The sequence below is a fragment of the Pseudorca crassidens genome, chromosome 10 (assembly GCF_039906515.1).
Source record: "Pseudorca crassidens isolate mPseCra1 chromosome 10, mPseCra1.hap1, whole genome shotgun sequence".
Taxonomy (NCBI): domain Eukaryota; kingdom Metazoa; phylum Chordata; class Mammalia; order Artiodactyla; family Delphinidae; genus Pseudorca; species Pseudorca crassidens.
The window spans coordinates 13730321-13755028 of record NC_090305.1 but is presented as its reverse complement, the minus strand read 5'-3'; the positions used below and the strand labels follow the sequence as shown (position 1 = coordinate 13755028).

At 41.2% G+C, this 24708-nt stretch overlaps 1 protein-coding gene across 1 annotated transcript in view; it reads left to right on the top strand.

The window, feature by feature from the left end:
• KIF13A (kinesin family member 13A) overlaps positions 1-24708 on the top strand; it is a 217866-nt gene that overhangs the window by 65305 nt on the left and 127853 nt on the right. The window contains 1 exon segment of the mRNA XM_067752073.1: positions 22488-22500. Within this exon segment, the coding sequence (XP_067608174.1) occupies positions 22488-22500 (13 nt within the window).

Below are 24708 nucleotides of genomic sequence, written 5' to 3'. Positions count from 1 at the left end.
GTTGTGGCTCACGGGCTTCAGTAGTTGTGGCTCACGGGCTCTAGAGCGCAGGCTCAGTGGTTGTGGTACACGGGCTTAGTTGCTCTGTGGCATGTGGGATCTCCCCGGACCAGGGATAGAACCCGTGTCCCCTGCATCGGCAGGTGGATTCTTAAGCACTGTGCCACCAGGGAAGCCCAGAGAAGCTCAATTCTGAATAACTGAAAATTGGGTATAATCCTTATCTAAAATATTTCTTATTCTGATAAAAAAAATTTTCAGCTCTCCCTGCTGCTTAGATTTTCCCACCCATAAGTATTTTAATATAAGTAAAATTTCCAGATAACTGACGCTTACTCCTTCAAACGCCAGACCTTAACCATTTTGCTCTGCTTTCCACTCTGTCTTAAGCAGAGGCAGAGGTGACTGGACGTGATCATGAGCGGCTATTATTGTCCGTGTGATGAAAGGAGCTTGGGTTGCTCTGAGCTTCCCATCTCCTGTCACAGTGTTGGGTTGTCAGGAGACCAGTCCCGCTGTCGCCTCCCTTCTTAGCCTTGGATGGTGGCTGTCCTGCCTGCTGTGTGCTGGAAGACTAGATAACAGAGCAGGTCGAATGGGAGTGAGTACAGCAGCCCCAGAATGAACACCTAGTCAGGAGTAGAGGTGTGGCTGACCCCTTGGGGCTGTCGATCATCTCTTTCTGGTGCTCGTAGGCTTTCGTCTGGATACAGGAGGACTGAGGTCCTTGGGGAAAGGAGTGCTTCCTATCCTTAGTACCGTGTAAAACCTAGATGAGCCCTTTGGAAGTTTGTAATCTACTTGTTTGTTTCCCAGAACTGAATATGAATCCACCTTGGCTCGGACATTAATATAACTTTTGAAATTCTCCAATGGCCTTATCTCAGGAGCATTAGCTATTCCTTATCTGCACAAGGCTGGCCATGTATGTATACTTGTTGAGGATGGGTTCGTTGTATTCTCTTGTTATACGATGGATGTGGTGTGTGATGTTGTGTGATGCTGTATTATACTATTCCCTCTGCATTTGTATGTGTTTGAAATTTCCCCTAATAAAGATTTGTAAAAACATAACACTGCATATACATTTGACTGGTTTTCAGACAAACCTCAAAGAGTGGAGTTACTCAGGGAAACATCACGTTGTCTCAAATGGTACTAGTAACCTAGTGATGAGAGCCACGGACTTCATATATCCATTCATTCACTTAACAGATATTTATTAATCTGGTGCCTGACAATGTTCTAGGCACTAAGAACAAGATAGAGGGAAGCCCTTATTTCCATGGATCTTATAACTGTTAGATCCAGGGGAGAAGGTCTGTAGATAAGTAACCAGGTAAAGGAGATGGTTTAAAATGGTGAAAGGTACCGTGAGGAAAAGAGCTGAGTAACGCGAGGCAGCCTAGGTGAGGCGGTGCAGGCAGCAGTAGCGCTAACACGAGAGTGAAAGGAGGCTTCCCCGAGGGGAGCAGGCCGTGCGGGGGGAGGGCACCCCAGGCGGAGGGAGCTTCTGTGCAGGTGCCCTGGGATACGAACGCTTTCTTTGGGGGGCGCCTCTCACCTTTAGGAAAGCGGCCCCAGAGAACATGCAGTCCAGCCAGTTTATCTGACACACATGCCCACTGACACCCAGAATCAATACCTGCAACTCTAAGAGCTGTCGAGTAATCCAGTAAATAAGCCAGTAAACATATCCTTATTAAGAGGACTTTCAAATTAGTCATTAACCAAAACAAAGCAGTCACTTTTCTGCAGTAGTAAAATAAATGTACCCAGTTACTTGTATAAAAATAGACTGCCTTTCGGGTATGACCATCATAAATGGCCTTATGGGATATCTGCGTTCTTTTGGGATGTAGTTCTGAAGTTATTTTTTATGCGTGTGTTTGTTTCTTCAGTAAACATGTGTTCTGTCCTGTGTAGCAAGCACTGTGCAAACTGGACAGGACAGAACCAGGACGATTGTGACCCAGCCTCTGCCTGGGGGGCACTCAGAGTGGGAAGAGACAGGTGTCTGTGACCAGGCCAAATGCTTATCAAGTGCCAGGTATGGGGTAGGTGGTCATGAGCAAAGCAGACCCGGGCGCAGTCCTGGTGTAGCTCAGCTTTAAGTGGACAAGACAGACAATAAATCCCAACACTGACAAAGTATGATGGGTGCCATGAGGAAAACCGATAGTGAATAGCAAGGGAGTTCAAGATGGGGCAGTCAGGGAAGGCCTCCCTGGGGAGGTGGCAGTCAAGTCTAGTATGAAAAAGAACCAGGGGAGAGGACATTCCTGGCAGAGCAGCATGGGTGGTGGCTCTGAGTCAGAGAAGAGTTTTATGAGTTCATGGTGGTTAGAAAGGAGGAGATGGTGGGAAAGGTGAACAGAGGCCAAATCCTATAGATGACATTAAGGAATTTGTTGACATTCCAAGTGCGACAGGGAGTTATTGCAGGGTATTAAACCAGGAGAATGGTAGGAAATTTATTTTCAAAAGATCATTCTGGTTGCAAGGTTAGATGTGGTGTTAATGGAATACACCAAAAAGATCCTAATCCTAGTTTTGCCTGGTCTTAATCCTAGCTTTGCCATTTACTTAGTCTTGTAGGCTGTTTACTCATCTGAGAAATGGGGCTAATAAATTCCACCTCTTGTTGTGGGGAGGATTGAGTGAATAAGATAAGGTGTCAAGAATCGTGTAATGGCCAGAATATGCTCAATAACATCATTACCCTCCTTGTGCTCCCTCCTTCTCATAGAGTAAAATACAGGAGGAAAGTGCTCTGGAATCAGTCTCTGGTGGCCTTGGGGACAGCATCACGGGGCCCGGTGGCAGTGCTGTGAGGGGATGGGTCCCGTGTCCAGCTGTGGAGCATTTTGTCTTTCTGTTTGAGGTTGATCTGACCCATTCAAGAACTGGATTAGTAATAATGGCTTTATTAATGGCTTGTTCCAATTGAGATGATGAGTTTAGTCTAACAGATTTCCCCCTTTTTTCTCGATGCCTTCTGAAGGAGAGAAGTAAGTTGTGAACGCAGTACTACTATCGCTTCTTTACTGATAATTCTCAGAGTTCTATCAGGAGGATCTGCGAACCTTAATGCTTCTTGTTTGTATCTCGCATGCTCATGTCGACTAAAGATACGTTCTTCACTTAATTTTCGTGGACTTTCTTGTTGTCTGGCATCTCTGAACATCATCCACAAATGAGTTTTTTTTACAGTGTGGAGAACATTTAATTCTCAAGAATTCCATCATAATGGTCTTCACTGGGTTCCTATGTGAGTTTGCCTAGTAGGTAAAAGATTTGTTTTTTTAACCACGTCAATAGTACATGCAAAGAAAATGCTGTTCAGTGGTGTGGGCATAATACGTATAATACAGGAAAGCAGCAGCTGTCCTCAGAGAGTCGGTAGTATGATTACAGCCGTGTGTTAATAATCCTAAACTTTCATGAATTGGTCTCAGACTTGTCTGTAGTCGATTCTGCTCTGGGATGGTGACCGGCATTGTAGGGAGATTACATGTGGAGTGTGGTTAAGTGGTATTACTTTGTCTTTTGTTTTGTTTTTGAGAGGGTTTATTTGTTTATTTTTTGCTTAGCTTAAAAAAATCTTTTTTAATAAAAACTTTTATTAGAGCCATTTGAGGTTCCCAGCAAAACTGAGAGGAAGGTAGAGATTTCCTATATACCCACTGCCTCTACTCATACAGAGCCTCCCCCATGATCAGCATCCTGCACTAGAACAGTACATTTCTTACAGTTGATCAACCTACACTGACACATCATAATTACCCAAAGTCCGTAGTTTACATTAGGTAGGGTTCACTCTTGGTGTTGTACATTGTATGTATTTGGACAAATGTATAATGACATATATCCATTATTGTACCATACAGGATATTTTCATTGCCCTAAAAATCCTCTGTGCTCTGCCTATTCATCCCTTCCCATCCTCCCAAACTCAGGCACCTACCCATCTTTTTACTGTGTCCATAGTTTTGCCTTTTCCAGAATGTCATATAGTTGAAATTATACAGTATGGAGCCTTTTCAGGTTGGCTTCTTTCACTTAGTAATATGCAGTTAAGTTTCCTCCATGTCTTTTCCTGGCTTGATAGGTCATTTCTTTTTAGTGCTGTGGTTGGATATAATTTAATATCGATCCATGGTTCCTGCCTTGAATGTTTTTAGATATACCTGGGCTCTAGAATCAAACTGTTCCTAGTTTGCTGTCCACAATGAAGGTTGAATTCTAATTTTCCTGCCTTCATGATTCAACTCAGTGTGACTTTGAAGTTCAATGGCTCTGCACAGACGTCTTACAGCCCGTGTGGGCTGCTGAGTCAGCGTGTCTTGACCTCACAGCCCTCAGGGAGGTGGGTCCTGCAGGCTCTCAAAGTCCACAGGCATCTGGTGTCAGCATCACAGCTGTTTCTATGGCAGATGGAAAGAAGGAGATTATGGGTAAAATAAACAGCTGAAAGTGGGAGCATTCCATTACTAGAAAGTGGTGGAGGCAAGAACAGAACCCCCGCAGTCTGGTTTCTGCATCCCTGCTCTTAGCCACGATGCTGGACTGGCTCTCTTTTTATTTTATTTTTTTAAACATCTTTATTAGAGTATAATTGCTTTACAATGGTGTGTTAGTTTCTGCTTTATAACGAAGTGAATCAGTTATACATATACATATGTCCCCATATCTTTTCCCTCTTGCATCTCCCTCCCTCCCTATCCCACACCTCTAGGTGGACACAAAGCACCGAGCTGATCTCCCTCTGCTATGCGGCTCATGCCCACTAGCTATCTATTTTATGTTTGGTAGTGTATATATGTCCATGCCACTCTCTCACTTCGTCCCAGCTTAGACTTCCCCCTCCCCATATCCTCAAGTCCATTCTCTAGTAGGTCTGCATCTTTATTCCCTTCTTGCCCCTAGGTTCTTCTGACCATTTCTTTTTTCTTTTTTCTCTTTTTTTAGATTCCTTATATATGTGTTAGCATACAGTATTTGTTTTCCTCTTTCTGACTTACTTCACTCTGTATGACAGGCTCTGGGTCCATCCACCTCACTACAAATAACTCAGTTTCGTTCCTTTCTAATGGCTGAGTAATATTCCATTGTACATATGTGCCACGTCTTCTTTATCCATTCATCTGTTGATGGACACTTAGGTTGCTTCCATGTCCTGGCTATTGTAAATAGAGCTGCAATGAACATTTTGGTACATGACTCTTTTTGAATTATGGTTTTTACCAAATTCATTGATTAGCTCTAGTAGTTTTCTGGTAGCATATTTAGGATTCTCTATGTGTAGTATCATGTCATCTGCAATTTGTATTCCTTTTATTTCTTTTTCTTCTCTGATTGCTGTGGCTAAAACCTCCAAAACTATGTTGAATAATAGTGGTGAGACTTGGTGACCTTGTCTTGATCTTAGTGGAAATGCTTTCAGTTTTTCACCATTGAGGATGATGTTGGCTGTGGATTTGTCATATATGGCCTTTATTATGTTGAGGTAAGTTCCCTCTACGCCTACTTTCTGGAGGGTTTTTATCATAAATGGGTGCTGAAGTTTGTCGAAAGCTTTCTCTGCTTCTGTTGAGATGATCATATGTTTTTTCTCCTTCAATTTGTTTATATGGTGTATCACGTTGATTGATTAGTGTATACTGAAGAATCCTTGCATTCCTGGGATAAACCCCACTTGATCATAGTGTATGATCCTTTTAATGTGCTGTTGGATTCTGTTTGCTAGTATTTTGTTGAGGATTTTTTGCATCTATGTTCATCAGTGATATTGGCCTGTAGTTTTCTTTCTTTGTGACATCTTTGTCTGGTTTTGGTATCAGAGTGATGGTGGCCTTGTAGAATGAGTTTGGGAGTGTTCCTCCCTCTGCTGTATTTTGGAAGAGTTTGAGAAGGGTAGGTGTTAGCTCTTCTCTAAATGTTTGATAGAATTTGCCTGTGAAGCCATCTGGTCCTGGGCTTTTGTTTGTTGGAAGATTTTTAATTACAGTTTCAATTTCAGTGCTTGTGATTGGTCTGTTCATATTTTCTATTTCTTCCTGGTTCAGTCTCGGAAGGCTGTGCATTTCTAAGAATTTGTCCATTTCTTCCAGGTTGTCCATTTTATTGGCATATAGTTGCTTGTAGTAATCTCTCATGATCCTTTGTATTTCTGCAGTGTCAGTTGTTACTTCTCCTTTTTCATTTCTAATTCTATTGATTTGAGTCGTCTCTCTTTTTTTCTTGATAAATCTGGCTAATGGTTTATCAATTTTGGTTATTTTCTCAAAGAACCAGCTTTTAGTTTTATTGATCTTTGCTATCATTTCCTTCATTTTTCATTTATTTCTGATCTGATCTTTATGATTTCTTTCCTTCTGCTAACTTTGGGGGTTTTTTGTTCTTCTTTCTCTAATTGCTTTAGGTGTAAGGATAGGTTGTTTGAGATGTTTCTTGTTTCTCAAGGTAGGATTGTATTGCCATAAACTTCCCTCTTAGAACTGCTTTTGCTCCATCCCATGGGTTTTGGGTCACTGTGTTTTCATTGTCATTTGTTTCTAGGTATTTTTTGATTACCTCTTTGATTTCTTCAGTGATCTCTTGGTTATTAAGTACTGTATTGTTTACCCTCCATGTATTTGTATTTTTTACAGATTTTTTTTCCTGTAATTGATACCTAGTCTCATAGCGTTGTGGTCGGAAAAGATACTTGATACGATTTCAGTTTTTCTTAAATTTACCAAGGCTTGATTTGTGATCTAAGATATGATCAATCCTGGAGAATGTTCCATGAGCACTTGAGAAGAATGTGTATTCTGTTGTTTTTGGATGGAATGTCCTATAAATATCAATTAAGTCCATCTTGTTTAATGTATCATTTAAAGCTTGTGTCTCCTTATTTATTTTCATTTTGGATGATCTGCCCATTGGTGAAAGTGGGGTGTTAAAGTCCCCTACTATGATTGAGTTACTGTCGATTTCCCCTTTCATGGCTGTTAGTATTTGCCTTACGTAGTGAGGTGCTCCAGTGTTGGGTGCATAAATATTTACAGTTGTTATATCTTCTTCTTAGATTGATCCCTTGATCATTATGTAGTATCCTTCTCTGTCTCTTGTAATAGTCTTTGTTTTAAAGTCTATTTTGTCTGGTATGAGTGTTGCTACTCCAGCTTTGTTTTCATTTCCATTTGCATGGAATATCTTTTCCCATCCCCTCACTTTCAGTCTGTAAGTGTCCCTAGGTCTGAAGTTGGTCTCTTGTAGACAGCGTATATACAGGTCTTGTTTTTGTATCGATTCAGCCAGTCTTTGTCTTTTGGTGGGAGCATTTAATCCATTTACATTTAAGGTAATTATTGATATGTATGTTCCTATTACCATTTTCTTAATTGTTTTGGGTTTATTATTGTAGGTCTTTTCCTTCTCTTGTGTTTCCTGCCTAGGGAAGTTCCTTTAGCATTTGTTGTCAAGCTGGTCTGGTGGTGCTGAATTCTCTTAGCTTTTGCTTGTCTGTAAAGGTTTTAAGTTCTTCATCAAATCTGAATGAGATCCTTGCTGGGTAGAGTAATCTTGGTTGTAGGTTTTTCTCCTTCATCACTTTAAATATGTCCTGCCACTCCTTCTGGCTTGCAGAGTTTCTGCTGAAAGATCAGCTGTTAACCTTATGGGGATTCCCTTATGTGTTATTTGTTGTTTTTTCCCTTGCTGATTTTAATATTTGTATTAAAATTTAATACAAATACAAATTTAATATTTAATTTAATACAAATTTAATATTTGTATTTGTTCTTTGTATTTAATTTTTGATAGTTTAATATGTTTTTTGGTGTGTTTCTCTTTGGATTTATCCTGTATGGGACCCTCTGTGATTCCTGGACTTAATTAACTATTTCCTTTCCCATGTTAGGGAAGTTTTCAACGATAATCTCTTCAAATATTTTCTCAGTCCCTTTCTTTTTCTCTTCTTCTTTTGGGACCCGTATAATTCGAATGTTGGTGCGTTTAATGTTTTCCCAGAGGTCTCTGAGACTGTCCTCAATTCTTTTCATTCTTTTTTCTTTATTCTGCTCTGTAGTAGTTATTTCCAATATTTTATCTTCCAGGTCACTTATCCGTTTCTCTGTGTCAGTTATTCTGCTATTGATCCCTTCTAGAGAATTTTAAGTTTCATTTATTGTGTTGTTCATCACTGTTTGTTTGCTCTTTACTTCTTCTAGGTTCTTGTTAAACATTTCTTGTATTTTCTCCATTCTATCTCCAAGATTTTTGATCATCTTTACTATCATTCTGAATTCTTCTTCAGGTAGACTGCCTATTTCCTCTTAATTTGTTAGGTCTGATGGGTTTTTGCCTTGCTCCTTCATGTGCTGTGTGTTTCTCTGTCTTCTCATTTTGCTTAACTTACTGTGTTTGGGGTCTCCTTTTCACAGGCTGCAGGTTCGTAGTTCCCACTGTTTTTGGTGTCTTCCCCCAGTGGGTAAGGTTAGTTCAATGGGTTGTGTGGGCTTCCTGGTGGAAGGGACTGGTGCCTGTGTTCTGGTTGATGAGGCTGGATCTTGTCTTTCTGGTGGGCAGGTCCATGTCTGGTGGTGTGTTTTGGGGTGTCTGTGGCCTTATGATTTTAGGTATCCTCTGTGCTAATGGGTGGGGTTGTGTTCCTGTCTTGCTAGTTGTTTGGCATAGGGTGTCCTGCACTGTAGCTTGCTGGTCCTTGAGTGGAGCTGGGTCTTGGCATTGAGATGGAGATCTCTGGCAGATTTTTGCCATTTGATATTACGTGGAGCTGGGAGGTCTCTTGTGGACCAGTGTCCTGAACTTGGCTCTCCCACCTCAGTGGCACAGCCCTGACACCTGCCTGGAGCACCAAGAGCCTGTCATCCACATGGCTCAGAATAAAAGGGAGAAAAGAAAGAAAGAAGAATATAAAATAAAGTAAAATAAAATTATTTAAATAAAAATAATAATTAAGGAAAAAATTTTAAGTAAAAAAAAAAAAACAAAACAAAAAAATCAGACAGAACCCTAGGACAAATGGTAAAAGCAAAGCTATACAGACAAAATCACACACAGAAGCATACACATGCACACTCACAAAAAGAGAAAAAGGGAAAAAAATATATATATATATATATCATTGCTCCCGAAGCCCACCCCCTCTATTTGGGATGATTCGTTGTCTATTCAGGTATTCCAAGGATGCAGGGTACATCACGTTTATTGTGGAGATTTAATCCGCTTCTCCTGAGGCTGCTGGGAGAGATTTCCCTTTCTCTTCTTTGTTTGCACAGCTCCCGGGTTTCACCTTTGGATTCGGACCCCCCTCTGCGTGGAGGTCGCCTGAGGGCGTTTGTTCTTCGCTCAGACAGGACAGGGTTAAAGGAGCAGCTGATCCGGGGGCTCTGGCTCACTCAGGCCGGGGGGGAGGGAGGGGTATGTATGTGGGGCGAGCCTGCGGCAGCAGAGGCTGCCATGACATTGCACCAGCCTAAGGCGCTCCGTGCGTTCTCCTGGGGAAGTTGTCCCTGGATCACGGGACCCTGGCAGTGGCGGGCTGCACAGGCTCCCCGGATGGGGGGTGTGGAGAGTGACCTGTGCTCGCACACAGGCTTCTTGGTGGCGGCAGCAGCAGCCTTAGCGTCTCATGCCCGTCTCTGGGGTCCGCGCTGATAGTCGCGACTCGAGCCCGTCTCTGGAGCTCCTTTAGGCAGCACTTTTAATCCCCTCTCCTCGCGCATCAGGAAACAAAGAGGGAAGAAAAAGTCTCTTGCCTTGTCGGCAGCTCCATACGTTTTCCCGGACTCCCTCCCGGCTAGCCGTGGTGCACCAACCCCTTGCAGGCTGTGTTCACGCCGCCAACCCGAGTCCTCTCCTGGCGCCCTGACCGAAGCCCGAGCCTCAGCTCCCAGCCCCGCCCGCCCCGGCGGGTGAGCAGACAAGCCTCTCGGGCTGGTGAGTGCCGGTCGGCACCGATCCTCTGTGCGGGAATCTCTCCGCTTTGCCCTCCGCACCCCTGTGGCTGCGCTCTCCTCCGCCGCTCCGAAGCTTCCCCAATCCGCCACCCGCAATCTCCGCCCGCGAAGGGGCTTCCTAGTGTGTGGAAACCTTTTCTCCTTCACAGCTCCCTCCCACTGTTGCAGGTCCCGTCCGTATTCTTTTGTCTTTGTTTATTCTTTTTTCTTTTGCCCTACCCAGGTACGTGGGGGGGTTTCTTGCCTTTTGGGAGGCCTGAGGTCTTCTGCCATCATTCAGTAGGTGTTCTGTAGGAGTTGTCCCACGTGTAGATGTATTTCTGATGTATCTATGGGGAGGAAGGTGATCTCCGCGTCTTACTCTTCCGCCATCTTGAAGCTCCTCCCTGGACTGGCTCTCATAAAAGGCTGTTATCTGTCTCTACTGTTCAGCTGATACTGCTGCTTTCGTGAAGCTGTTGCGTGTAGCGTGATGTTTGGTTTTGACTCCCTCATGTAGAAAATGTAAATATTGTTTATGTAATTAAAAGCATGGTATCATAAGTATATGCTGTCAAGGTACAGACTGTCACATAAGTGGAAAATTAATCCTGGAAATATGAGTAAAACCAGATAGTTAAATGTATCGTTCTTCCAAACAGCATATTAATTGGGGTCTTGTCTAGTAGTGGCAGCCGAGAACTGCTCTGAGAATGGCCTCACAGAGGTGCTTAATTCTAGATTTAAAATCAGGCATTGGTGCTTACTGCTGCTTTGCTTCTTTTTTTTTTTTTTTTTTTGAGAGCTTCACTGCATGGTACTTTTGAAGACACAGCAAGAAAATTGCACAAGAACCATGTTTTCTCTGCTTAACTTTGTTTTGGTTCATCTAGTGTGAGTTATTGCCAGGCTCCCCCGTGCCACTGGGAAATGCAGCCGTGGCGTTGAGAGACTGGAGCTCCGTGCAGTGGCCTGGAGGACGCTCCACAGGGACCACCAGGGCCTTCTCAGAGGCCTGACACCCACAGCTGTAGTTGGCTGTGTTTTCCTTAGGGGGAGCAATTCAGGTATTTTCCTTGACAATATGAGGGAAAGAAAAGGCAGGGAAGCTATTATCAGTGGATAGTAATTATGTAAAATAATGCCATAGCTTGCTAAACATTCTGTTTGCTTTGTGTACCCATTTTAATTTTGGAAGTATATATATACTGAATGAACATTATTAAGTTGGGTTAATAGTCATTGAGGATATGCTCATGTATTCCACTCAAGTTTTGCATTTTACTGTAGCAATCTTTTTTTTATTAACCAGTTCATTATGTAGAAATGAAAGTTTCTTACAAAACTTCTACTTGGCTTCTGGGCAGCAATGCTAAAAAAAAAAAACTTTCAGAAGGATCGTTTCATTTTCCTTTTTAATTCCAGTCCATCACGGATGTATACTTTTGTAAATGTCGGAGGAGGGAGGCATTGTGGCATTTTACCTCTAAAGGAAGGTGAGACTGGCCAGGACCTTGGAACAGATTCTTACCTCCTCCAGGACCAGTAACAAACTGGTCTGCCACCATTTGTAACATGGACTGCCTGTCACCAACCCTCAAACCACAATGTAAGGAGTGAGGGACTGGGTGATATTTCCAGATTTCGTCCAGATAGTAACCACTGTAAAGGGGAAAATCTGTTTCAGTACTTTCAATACTTCTGGCCACCAAATGTGCCGGGGTTTTCCCACACCAACCACTTCTCCAATTCTCTGCAGACACCAGCGGGATGTCCTGCAGTTCAGTCCAATTCTGACACTGTCTGCCTGGAGTTAGCATCACATCCCACAAGTTAAGGGCTCAGCCCCGCAAGGCTGCCCCCGCCGCCCCCACCGCCCTTGGATGCCATTTACAGTTCCCAGGTTGTTAGTTTTGCTTTTGACTGCTGGGCTATAAATATGAGGTTCCCAAAGCCCCCTCCTTGGGTTTGATAATTGGCTACAGTGGGTCACAGAACTCAGGAAAACAGTTTACTTATTAGATTATTGGTTTATTGTAAAAGGGTACAATTCAGGAACAGCCAGATGGAGAAGATGCGTGGGATGAGGTGTGTGGGAAGTGGTGCAGAGCTTCTGTGCCCTCTCTGGGTACCACATCCTCCCAGCACCTCCAGGTGTTCAGCAGCCCGGAAGCTCTCTGAAACTCATCTGTTAGCATTTTTATGAAGTTTTCATTATGTAGGCATGAGTGATTAAATCATTGGCCTTTGGTTATTGGTTCAGCCTCCAATCCCTCTCCCCGCCTCTGAGGTTGGGGTATTTAGAGTTCAGGCTCAACCTGAATGACATTAAATTTTTTATTAAGAAAAATAATTTTAGCATACAAAATTTTCGTTAGAAGTGTATTTGTAGTTATTAGTGTTGTAATAGAATAAACCTGATATTAGGAGAGATTGGTAACTCACTGATTGGCTGATTGGGTCCTTTAACCAGAGCTCACTGAATACAAATTATTTGCAAGCCATTTGATGCACACCAAGAGGGCTTCAGTCAGTTTCAAGTAGACTGTCATCACTGTGTGTCCCTGCCTAGTCAGTGGAGATGGTATGGCCTATGTCTTTTTTTTTTTTGCGGTATGCGGGCCTCACTGTTGTGGCCTCTCCCGTTGCGGAGCACAGGCTCTGGACGCGCAGGCTCAGCGGCCATGGCTCACGGGCCCAGCCGCTCCGCGGCATGTGGGATCTTCCCGGACCGGGGCACGAACCCGTGTCCCCTGCATCGGCAGGCGGACTCTCAACCACTGTGCCACCAGGGAAGCCCTGGCCTATGTCTTTAAAACTTGAGTCTTGCTGGGTGGCAGAGAGATTGTATATCTGTGCAGGAAAAAAATGATGATTTTTAAAAATGCAATTTTATTATATTTATACATTCTTACAACCCTAGAACATGTTTGGGGGATCATCAGAGTTGTAAAATAATAAAATTAATTTATAAAACTTGAAGTGATTAGAAAACCTCCAGTGGGAATTCTAAGACTTTGCTCTTACTCACTTTATTTCAGAAGTTTTTTGCTTCTATAATAAAGTTGATACATCTTTATTTCAGAAAAATATTTTTGTAATTAAAAAATTTTTATTACTGCTATTCATATACTTTTAAAACGCAGGTGTTTTAAATTGAGGTTTAGTTGATGTATAATATATAAATTTCAGGTGTACAACATAGTGATTCACAATTTTTAGAGGTTGTATTTCATTTATAGTTGTTATAAAATATTGGCTATATTCCCTGTGTTGTAAAATATATCCTTGTAGCTTATTTATTTTATACATAGTAGTTTGTACCTCTTAATCCCTACCCCTCTCTTGCCCTTCCCCGCTTTCCCTCTCCCCACTGGTAACCACTCGTTTGTTCTCTATATCTGTGACTGTTTATTTTTAGTTATATTCACTAGTATGTTTATTTTTTAGATTCCACATATAAGTGATATCATACAGTATTTGTCTTTCTCTGTCTGACTTAACTTCACTCAGCATAATACCCTCCAAGTCCATCCATGTTGTTGCAAATGGCAACATTTCATTCTTTTTCATGGCTGAGTAGCAGTTCATTGTATATATAGCACCACATCTTCTTTATCGATTTGTCTGTTGATGGTCACTTAGGTTGCTTCCTTATCTTGGCAATTGTAAATAATGCCATAAGCATTGGGGTGCATGAATCTTTCCGAATTAGTGTTTTTGTTCTTTTTCAGACATATACCCAGGAGTGGCATTGCTGGGTTATAAGGTAGTACTATTTTTAGTTTTTTGAGAAACCTCCATACTGTTTTCCACAGTGACTGCACCAGTTTAATTCCCACCAACAGTGTTGGAGGGTTCCCTTTTCTCCACACCTTTGCCAGCATTTTTTAATTGTGTTCTTTTTGATGATAGCAGAAAATGTTTTTGACAAAGACTAACAAAACGACACTTTTTTTTTTTTTAAATCACCTTGTCTCGCTGTTCATTTCAGTGGACTACAGTAGTTGAAGCTTTCAAACTGTAAATGTTCTTCGTGGCCTATAGGGCATATCTTACTTGGGTAATGCAGTTCTGTGCTTTGGTACTCAGCTGAAAATTCAAGGTGTTATTTTGGGAAAGGGCCCAAAACTGTTTGCTCCTTTGGGTTCTGTTTCTAATGCTGACCCCTGACCTTTTTTTTCTTTTTAACATCTTTATTGGAGTATAATCGCTTTACAATGTTGTGTAAGTTTCTGCTGTATAACAAAGTGAATCAGCTGTATGCATATATATATATATCCCCATATACCCTCCTTCTTGCGTCTCCCTCCCACCCTCGCTATCCCACCCCTCTAGGAGGTCACAGAGCACCAAGCTTATCTCCCTGTGCTATGCGGCTGCTTCTCACTAGCTGTCTGTCTTACATTTAGTAGTGTATATATATCAGTGCTACTCTCTCACTTCGTCCCAGCTTCCCCTTCCCCCTCCCCGTGTCCTCAAGTCCATTCTCTACATCTGTGTCTTTATTCCTGCCCTGACTTTTTTTAATGCCAGCTTTCCAAGTCCTGAAATAGTACTTCTAGATTCTTCAGCTTCAGACTGGGAAAATAAATGACAAATTTAAAAATACTAGGTCATTTTAAAATAAAGGCTACCTTTAAAATTAAATCATTATCCCTGTGGTCACTTTGTCAGCTGTCGTGGGTGTAGCAGTGCATGGGGCCAGATGTCAAGTGAGATCAGCCCGATGATGTATGCTGAAGTGTTGGCCATTATGCACCTGCTCTTGGCTCTTTGCTAAAACAAAAATTAATATCCTAGTTTAGTTCTTATAAGGGTGTTCAACTTCATATATGTTTATCTAATTATTTCCAAGGTTTGTTTTTTCTCTCTATTCTTTTCCTTCCTTTATCATACGTGTTTTCTTAAAAACCTTTTTTTTTTTCCTTAAGGGAAAAAAGCCCCTGTTTTAGAAGTGCTGTCATAGCCAGAACTCACTGTGTCATTGACAACATAGTGAGCGTTTTTTCCCTCACGAGTTTACTATTATACATCCCCTTAAGGTATGCCATCCCTGAAGGAAATAGAATGCAAGGCACCTTTCTGGGACTGGGGTCTCCTCCCAGTCCTGGGCTGCCGCTCTGTTGCTCCCAGGTGGTCCTCATTGCTGCCGACCCCTTCAGTCATTCCTGTCTTCCCAGCAAGGACACTCGAGACTCAGAATATTTTGTATTCACTTTTATGCTGGTGTATTCTTTTTTTCCTCTAAAACTCATTTCTGAACATCGAAACATTTTGAACATGTTGAACTTTTTTTTAAAATAAATTTATTTATTTATTATTGGCTGTGTTGGGTCTTCGTTTCTGTGGGAGGGCTTTCTCTAGTTGGCGGCGAGTGGGGGCCCCTCTTCATCGCGGTGCGCGGGCCTCTCACTGTCGCGGCCTCTCTTGTTGCCAAGCACAGGCTCCAGACGCGCAGGCACAGTAGTTGTGGCTCATGGGCCCAGTTGCTCCGCGGCATGTGGGATCTTCCCAGACCAGGGCTTGAACCCGTGTCCCCTGCATTGGCAGGCAGATTCTCAACCACTGCGCCACCAGGGAAGCCCCTTGAACTTTTTTTAAAGAATATAACACCATCCATATATCCGTTGGCGACGTTCCAACAATGGTTGACATTCAGCTGTCCTTGTTTGAAGAGCGTATTTTAAACATCATGTTTCTCTTCATTTTTATGAACATAAGTTTTCTCTGTTGCCAAAAGAAAGTGCTCTTGTTCTTCAGCTCCCAGTAACTTTTTCCTAGATAAAATTAGTTGGAGCTATGTTAACATTTTGCATTCGTTATCCAGGAGGGCTGTTTGTTGTAGCACCAACAATAGCATGTAACATTTATTGAACAATAACTATGCGCCAGTGGTGTGTAGCATTATCCTGGCCACTGAGCGTGGTCCTGAAGGGGTGCTTTTCTAGCCTCATTTTATTTTTTTAAATTTATTTTTATTTATTTTTTGTATTTTGGCCACGCTGCATGGCATGCAGGATGGTTCCCCAACCAGGAATCGAACCCGGACCTCCACAGTGAAAGCACCAAACCCTAACCACTAGGCAACCAGGGAACTCCCCTTCTTTCCCCATTTTATAAACACAGAGACTGAGGCTCAGAGGGGTTACATAAATGTGCCCCAAGTCAACATGGCTAGCTGATGGCAGAGCCAGAGTTGTTTGGCTCCAAATCCTTAAATCATCACCACTATCCTGTCTCACTTCTTGCAGAAATTCCAGCCAAATGTAGTTATGGTAGAAAGATGTAGTCCAAAATATACACCCCGCCCTGCCAAAATTAAGCCACAAGTCTTTCCACTCCGGTATCAATTTAGTTCAGTTTTTCTTTTTGAGTTTTATTGAAAATGAGAGCAAGTTAAATGGAGTGGTAAATTTTTAAAAGAAGCAGTTCACACTGAAGGAATATTGGGATGATTGGGTTTTTTAATTGCAGATGCATTTGGAATTTTTAAACTCAACAACATATAAAATATGAAGATAATTGAAGCCATTTGTTCCTTCATTCATCTCATCAGGGCGGCTCCAAGGTCTGCAACGGAAGGACCATAAGAAGTCATTCCACACCACACAGCGGTGGTTCCATCCTTGCAGATGTAGAGGGGAGGTCAGGTGGTGGGGCACGTCAGTCAACACATTTTACAGAATCTTCCTTCAGATCATCTTGTTTGCTCTCTCCTTTCCATCCTACTTTTTCTCTTGCCTTTGCCTCTGTGCCAACTTACACACCACACAGGCTGCGGTTTGAAATATTACACCTCAATCATTGACTGCAACATCTTCTCTTGCTGCCACTACACCATCTTTGCTCTTTCACTTTATCCAGACCACGAGTTTCTTGCTTTCCCCCAGTCTGTCATCCTCCTCCTGACTTGACTTCCTTCTCGATCCAGCCTGTGCTCTATTGGCTCTTCCCCTTGGACCATCTCAGCCTCCGTCCAACCACAGGGATTTGAGTTCTTGGAAAGCACCACCGTCAGAAAAATTCATAGGTAGAAAAATCAAAGTCTTCTAGAAAATAGGAGGTTAGGAGGAAAACAATATTAAACATACCTTAAACCCAGTAGATTCCAGAGGACATACTCTTCCAAGCAAACCAGATATATTGGTGTTAAAAGTCTGCTCTGGTTGGTAACATTTCCCCTTAAATGAATCAGCTTCCTATTTAAAAAGGATAACCAACGAAGACCTACTGTATAGCCCAGGGAACTCTGCTAAGTGTTATGGGGCAGCCTGGATGGGAGGGGAGTCGGGGGAGAATGGATACATGTATATGTATGGCTGGATCGCTTTGCTGTGCACCTGAAAAATCATAACATTGTTAATCGGCTATACTCCAATATAAAGTAAAAAGTTAAAAAAAATGAATCAGCTTCATCAGTGTTCAGAAAATTTTGCTGTAGCTTCATATAAGCTTTATAACCTGCTGACTCTAATACCTCTTTTTAAAGGTTTTAAAACCAGGCTTTGTCATGGAATTTAATGCTTTTGGCATTTGCATTCTTCTTGTGGTTGGTTTCAGAGGCTCTTCAAAATATGTAATCCCATCTGCTTTTTATAACTCATAGAAGTGCTTGTTATATGTTTTAAATATATGAATATGTTCATTTGTTGGTATACAAGTATATAAACGTATCTTCAAACTAAAGTTAATCAACTGTCATTGAAGATGAACCTTTATACCCACCTATCCAACCAAATCCCAACCCTGTATCATCCTGTGTCCCACTGTCTCTTTCTGTGGACAAACTACTGAGCTGGGTGACAGAACAGTCCTATGATGCTCTGGTCCTCAAGCGAGCTGTGTACTCCGATGCTTTTTGCACACACGGTTCTCCCTATTGGGTTGCCATTTCTTCACCCTGTCAGCTGGGTGCCTCTATTCAGCCTTCTAGATTTCCCTCTCTGAGAAACTTCTCTTCTTTCCCAGTTCATATTTCCCTCTTTGGGGCGTCTCTGCACATCACAGAACGTGTATAAGTTCCATTTATTGTTGTCTGAAAGGCAGCATGTCTAATTTATTTTTGTACCTCAACAAAGTAGCACACAGTATGTGTTTAAATATTTATTGACTGAATATAGCTCTTTGTTTCTACCTGTGCTTTGACACCCATCACAGTCCCCTTAATGTTAGTTATTCACGTATGTATCTGTCTCTGTTACAAGGTGTTAAGCTTCTTGAGGTCAGAGATCATGCCTCATTCCTCTAATATCCCTCAGAGCACCTATGATGTGCAGTGTAGGAACTGGTACTTATTAAACGCTTGCTGGTTAACAGGATTACTTGGACTCTGTTGTGCCCCAATGTTTAGCTCTCCAAGTGGGAAGTGAAAATCAAGGGCTTTATAAAGTATATGTCCTTAGAGTAATCTCCAGGAGTCAAATGTCATTTAGCTCTATATCTTTCTGATATAGGTTGTGGCAGTTTCCAACCATCAATCAATGACATCATTAGCACATGGAAGAGAACTTTCTGTTTCAGAAGAAGTCACTGATCATTCATGTCTCTTGAAGCACTGACTGGAGTTAGGGCTTGCGGACATCAGGGTCTTTGGCCATCTAACTTGTAAGTAGCTCACTGTAGCCAATAGGCTGTAAATAATGGCCAGAAGGCTCCTTGTCCCAGAAATCTTTCAGTGTGAGGTGTGAGGAAAGAACGACAGCTATATAGGATTGCTGTCATTGTAATATGCTATTTATACTGCCTTATTTATTTCACTCTCTTGTTAAGCTTTTCAGGTTTGTACTGTCTACTAAATTAAGTACTGACGGTTCATTTCAAGACCTGGCCCAATATAGATCCAGCTTATCTTCACAGCCCCATTTCCGTGTGTGTGTGTCTCCTCTCCTGTCATCAGACTGAACCTGCATTTCTGAACCTAGTTGACCTACGAAGGTTTTGAGGGCTTGACCCTCGTTGGCATCCCTTTGAACTTCTCTGTATGAATGCTGATCTAGAGAAATAATTATTTTAAAACAACACCTTGGAAACAGTCTACATTTTCTGACAATCCTTGACATCTTCTCTGCTATTAAATGCAAGCAATCTTGCCCCCGTGGGAATTCCCAGGTTTGATCCCTGGTTGGGGAACTAAGATCCTACAAGCCACATGGCATGGCCAAAAAAAAAAAAAATCTTGCCCCCAAATTTTGGAATTGTGGGATTGAGGTGGTGGTGGAAGAAAATCCTCAAATCTAGATTATGTTTAACCCATTAATGTAAAAAATTACTTCTGAGTTTTTATAATGATTTCAGTTCTACATAAATATGTGGCATTGGGGACTGAGAACATGCAAGTAGCATGTGGCATAGCCTCTGCTTTCAAGGGGTTTAGGCCTTAAGGATACACTAGATTCCAATTCAGACAGAATCACTGAAGGCTGCAGGACTTTATGTGTGCTCGTGAGTGTTAAGCAGTTTTGTTGACCATAGGAATCCTGGGGTATCAGAGGTAGTGAAGGCCAAGGAGCTCTCAAACAATTGATGGGAATTGAGAGAGTGGAGCCTTGAGCTGGATGTTGGAGAGGAGAAAATTCTAGCAGGCAGAAGGGGGTGAAAGGCATGGAAATTACATGAGTTGTGTGAGAAATGCACACAGTGTGGGTGACCTTGAAGAGGTCCATCAACTTGCGTGTCCTGGGAGAGGAAGGAACCTTTGGTGTTTTGCAAAGGGATGTTCTTTGTAGTTCATTGGATGTTTGTTAGCCAGGAATATCGCCTCCTTCTCTAAGTGAGCCACGCAGGTATCAGCAATAGGCTGGACCTAACAGAGTCAGATGGAACTCTTTGTTGATAAGACTTTATTGATATAATCAACAAAGGCTGTAACTTAAAAAAAATGTATTTAATATTGATTATGTTTCTGATGGATTTTTATATTATTTATTTTCTTTCATAGATACACGTGTGAGAATTTTTATCTTTACATTGCAATACCACATTAGTTGTTTTTTCCCAAAGGATAGCATGCCATATTTGGTTGTAGTATCAGTATTACTCATGTTGGAAAAATTTTTCTTTACAGGCCCCCAAAAATGATCTATAGCCTCTGGGGATTGGGGCAGTAAACTATGGTTCTGAATTAGGATAACTTAGTTGCTTATCACCTAATTCAAACCTCAAGAAATGTTTGTTTACCAATTAATGAAGTACAGTTGTGATCAACTAAATGACCTACTTTTCCTTCTGTAGCCAGGATCCTTGTTCTCAACTAAACGATGAGTAATTTGGGTAGTGGCGGTTTCACTTAGTGGCTCGCCTTTTTCCCATACATCCCAGTCTCCCTTTATTCTTAACAAACCATCCTTAGAAACACAAAAGAAGGTAGCAGAATTACATTGGCATTCCCATATTATGTGCTATCTTTCTAAGAAAGAGGCGTACACTTACAAAGTACTTAAAATGTTGAAATAGGACTGGTTTCCTGATAGGAATAAAGAAAACTGTATTGAAATGTCAATAAGGAAAGGATAGCTCTATTATTGGACAGTGAAGGAGGTCAGTGTACTACTGGCTACAAACCAGCACTTGTTCTGTGCCGCTGGTGACGTTTATTGTACAGTCCTGAAGCACATGAGAACCCTGGAGAAACCCCTGGGATTTCTGTTAGCATGTACCCCCATTAGATTACTTGGTTCATTGCAGCCTAAATGCGAAGCATATATTTTATTAATTTGGCCCATGCTGTGTCATATGGTTGCCTTATCGCAAGCCAAGCCAAGTGGCTTTTCTTTACCCTGTTAAATAAAGCCATGATTTAAATGGCTTTTAAAAAATCAAGCAAGCAAAATAAGAGAAGGCGTGAGGTTTTCATTATTGTTCTACCTGCTCAGAACAGATGCCTTCTAGAGCAGTTGTTCCACTTAAGGACATTTTCTTGGCAGAAACCTCAAGTTTTATGCACAGAGCAAAGACCCATGGCTTTCTTAGAATTAAAAACACTCGTACAATTTTATAACAACATCTATAAATGTTTATCTTGTTTTAAAGGACAGATGCACAGAATGTTGAGACTTGCTTAATAGCAGCCAGAGATACCAGTTTTTCTAGGAAGTTTCTCTCTAAAACCTGAAGACAAAAATCACATTCCTGTTGTGCCTTCCTGGGGTCACAACATAAGGACTCATTTACTTTTTAGCTAATTTATGGAATTTCAAGAAGATAATTTTTTGTCTTCATCATTATAAGAAATGTCATGATTTTCTTTCCCTAGATTTAAAGGTTAGAGTTACCTACCTGATTGTGGAATCCATGGAGTTTCTTTCCTTGATTCTGAGCTCTGGGTTTTGTGTGGGGCCCTCAAAGTTCTGTGGGGAGTGTTAGACACAATGATGGAGAAAGAGCACCATGCTGTTTTTGCCTGTACCTTTTGGTTTCCATGCCCTCTGCCCTGGAAAATCCATTTCTTATTCTCATGATTCTGTTCCCTGTGAAGAAGGATTAAAGCCACTGGAAAAATTCCCCCATTTCTATTCAACAATAATTTTGCAGTTTCTGAATTGATGATACTGGAGGTTGATTAAGAATAAACCACATCAAGAAGGCCAAGACCCTGTGATAGGATTACACACCATAAAAATCATAGTTCAGCTCAATTTTGTATATGATCAAAACATTTACAAAGCAAGTAAGCCTAACAGTTTGTTACTTTGAAAACTATTTCCTTTTCCGAGTTTTTTCTGGATGCAGTTTCAGTCATTTTTGAATGCAAAAAATGAATGATAGGGCTTCCCTGGTGGCGCAGTGGTTGAGAGTCCGCCTGCCACTGCAGGGGACACGGGTTTGTGCCCCGGTCCGGGAGGATCCCACATGCCGCGGAGTGTCTGGGCCCGTGAGCCATGGCCGCTGGGCCTGCGCGTCCGGAGCCTGTGCTCCGCAACAGGAGAGACCACAGCAGTGAGAGGCCCACGTACCACAAAAAAAAAAAAAAAAAAAAGAATGATAAAGGATGCGTGTGTTGTTGATGATAAGGAAGGATGTAACTTGCTTTTAAATTTTTATTCAGGTTGAAATATGTGAAAATTGTCATCTAAACCATGGTTTTTAATTGGGAAAAAATCCCATATTTATTATTTTTCAAAGGAAATATACATATATATTAAGGCGAATTTAGCAAAAATTTAAATGTGAAAATTGATTTTAAAGTATTTGACCGCATGCAGTATGATTGCAGCATCTTTCTTTATTCTGATGCTCTTTTTGTTGGCTTTTTAAGAATCATTAAAAATACCTCTTAATGACTGGATACATTCTATTAAACCAGGAAAGAAACTGAGGCCCACACTATATTTTTGAACAAATATAAAAGTTTATCACCTCAGGCAGTGAAGTGAATATGGCTCCAGATCTTTGTGAAGTAGAATATCTTTCAGATCACGTAATCAAGATGCTGAGTTTCCCTTGTTTTTTTTCTCTTTCATTGCTTCCTTCTGACGTGTGGCTGCTGTGTTGACAACCCGCTCTACTTCTGCTGCTGAATGTTTTGTTTCCATCATTCAGGAAACCTCCCAAGGTAAGCACTGATACGGAATTTGGCATGCATGCTGGCCAGGTGCACCAAAATCCTGAATTGTATCCATCACAATAACCTGTGTGAAACACCTCTGCTTTTGAGAAGACAAATTGGCATTCTAGTGTAAAACTTAAACCGTGAGCAAACAATTAATGTTGGTAATGATATAAATGCAAGTGGTCCTCTACATTTACAAAGCACTTTCATACATTATTTCATTCTGGGAATTAATGCTTAGGTCAGAACAAACCTGTTTGGTTACTGTTTCTATTTTATTGATGATGAAATGAGGCTCAGAGAGATGAAATAAAATGTCCCAATTCACAGATTGGGTAAGCAGAGAACTAGATAATATCACCACCTAGAAAATGGAGAAACAAAAACGGTAACATAATGATAGGTTAGTAACTATGGTTATTGACTGCACAAACTATCTTTTCTGGGTCCTACTAAGAATAACTGATATCATCAGAAAAATTCTCCAAACTTTTAGGGTTTCAACCATCTACCAACTTTATGTGCTTTTTTTGGAATTTCTAGCCAATCACAAAGTCCACTCATTAGAGCTAGCCCCCTTGTTGTGGCCAGCCTTTGATGGCATGTGTGCCAGTGAGAAGCCCAAAAGTTAGAGAGTAGGTAGGAAAAGAAGAAAATGAGAAGCAGGGCATCTGAATGACCAACTCCTAAATAACTGAAGGCTGATTTTATTACTGGTGAGTATTTTATTGGGTATCCAAGGGACACTTGGTGCCAAAAGGAAGGAAAAATGCAACAAGCCCCTGACCAATGATGCTGGTTATAGATTTGTTTTTTGAGATGGGATCAAGTCAGGCTACACCCACACACATTATCTGGTCAGAATCTAAGGCATGTTGGGTGAGGGGAAGAAATCCAGAATAGATTAGGTTTACTTACCTCTGGGATTATGAAGGAAAATCTAACTTAGCTTTTGAAGTATTGAAAGCCACGAAATTGCTAAATGTTAGCCTTTATGTTTATTGAAGGCAGTATAGGAATGGTCCTTGGCGCTAAGAGTTCCAGCTCCAAGAAGGAAGGCATACATTGAACAAATAATACGAAATCTTTTAAGAAAGAGGAAATATATGATGTTTAGAAGTATCAGCACTGGCATCCTGGCCAAATCTGGGGGATTGGAAGGTTCTCCCTGAGCAATTATTGATGTGGATATATCCCTAAAATTTGCAACCAAAAATGTCTCTGCTACTCAGAAAGATGGGAGCTCCCCTTAAGTAGCTCTTCCTTCCCTTGCTGTTGGTTCCTAGAGGTTTCAGAACAGTCAACCTTTTGATATATTTCATTCTTTCCCTACAGAAAAAGGCAATGAAATCCTGAGCAATTCCACATATGGTTACTTAGTGAAGGAGAAACAGTGAAATGAAAAAGAGGCACAAAAACACATTTTCTAAAAAATCGCTAATTGCTTTATACACAGAAAATGTTCTGGTTATTTTCTATCCAGTATCTATAGTATGGTGATTTCACTAGGTATCCTACTGATAGTTCCTAAGAAGTGTCATGAAATTATCCAAATAAAATGAATGTTAAATCACCACATTTAAATATGTATGTGCATGCCATAAGACACATCTGGAAAGTGTAAAGATCATCTTGAAATAAAATAAATGACATAATAGAGTCAGATTTTTAAAAAAGACACTAAAATAGATAAGGCCTTTTCTTGCAGAAACTGTAAATATTGAAAGCAAATGGGAAATGGAAAGATATTTTTAATGATGATTATATAAGCATGAAATTTTATTGATTTAAAACAATGAGATTTTGAACATGAATAATTAGCAAAAGCATCAAAGAAGACAGGTTGTTTCGATTTAACAAATATTCTGGGTAGGGGCCAAGTGCTGCATGAATCAGACCTGATCCTAGCATTCTAAAACGGTTGGGGTAAGGAACATATGCACAATATAAAATCAGTTGTGTTAAACGCCACAAGAGGAAAATATTTGTGGAACTCATAGGATGAAGAGTCCTGTTCTGACTTCTGCAGAACTGGCAGCTAAGACTGGACAAAATATTAAAAACCTCTACTTGTAGACACTGGAAAAATACCAAGTTAATGGACAATTACCAGACCAAGATCTAAGAGGAGGTGGAAATGTAGAGAGGTGAATCTGGTATTTGGGTGTTTGCCATTCAGACAAAAGTAGCTTAAAGGCAGAGCTGTGTTTC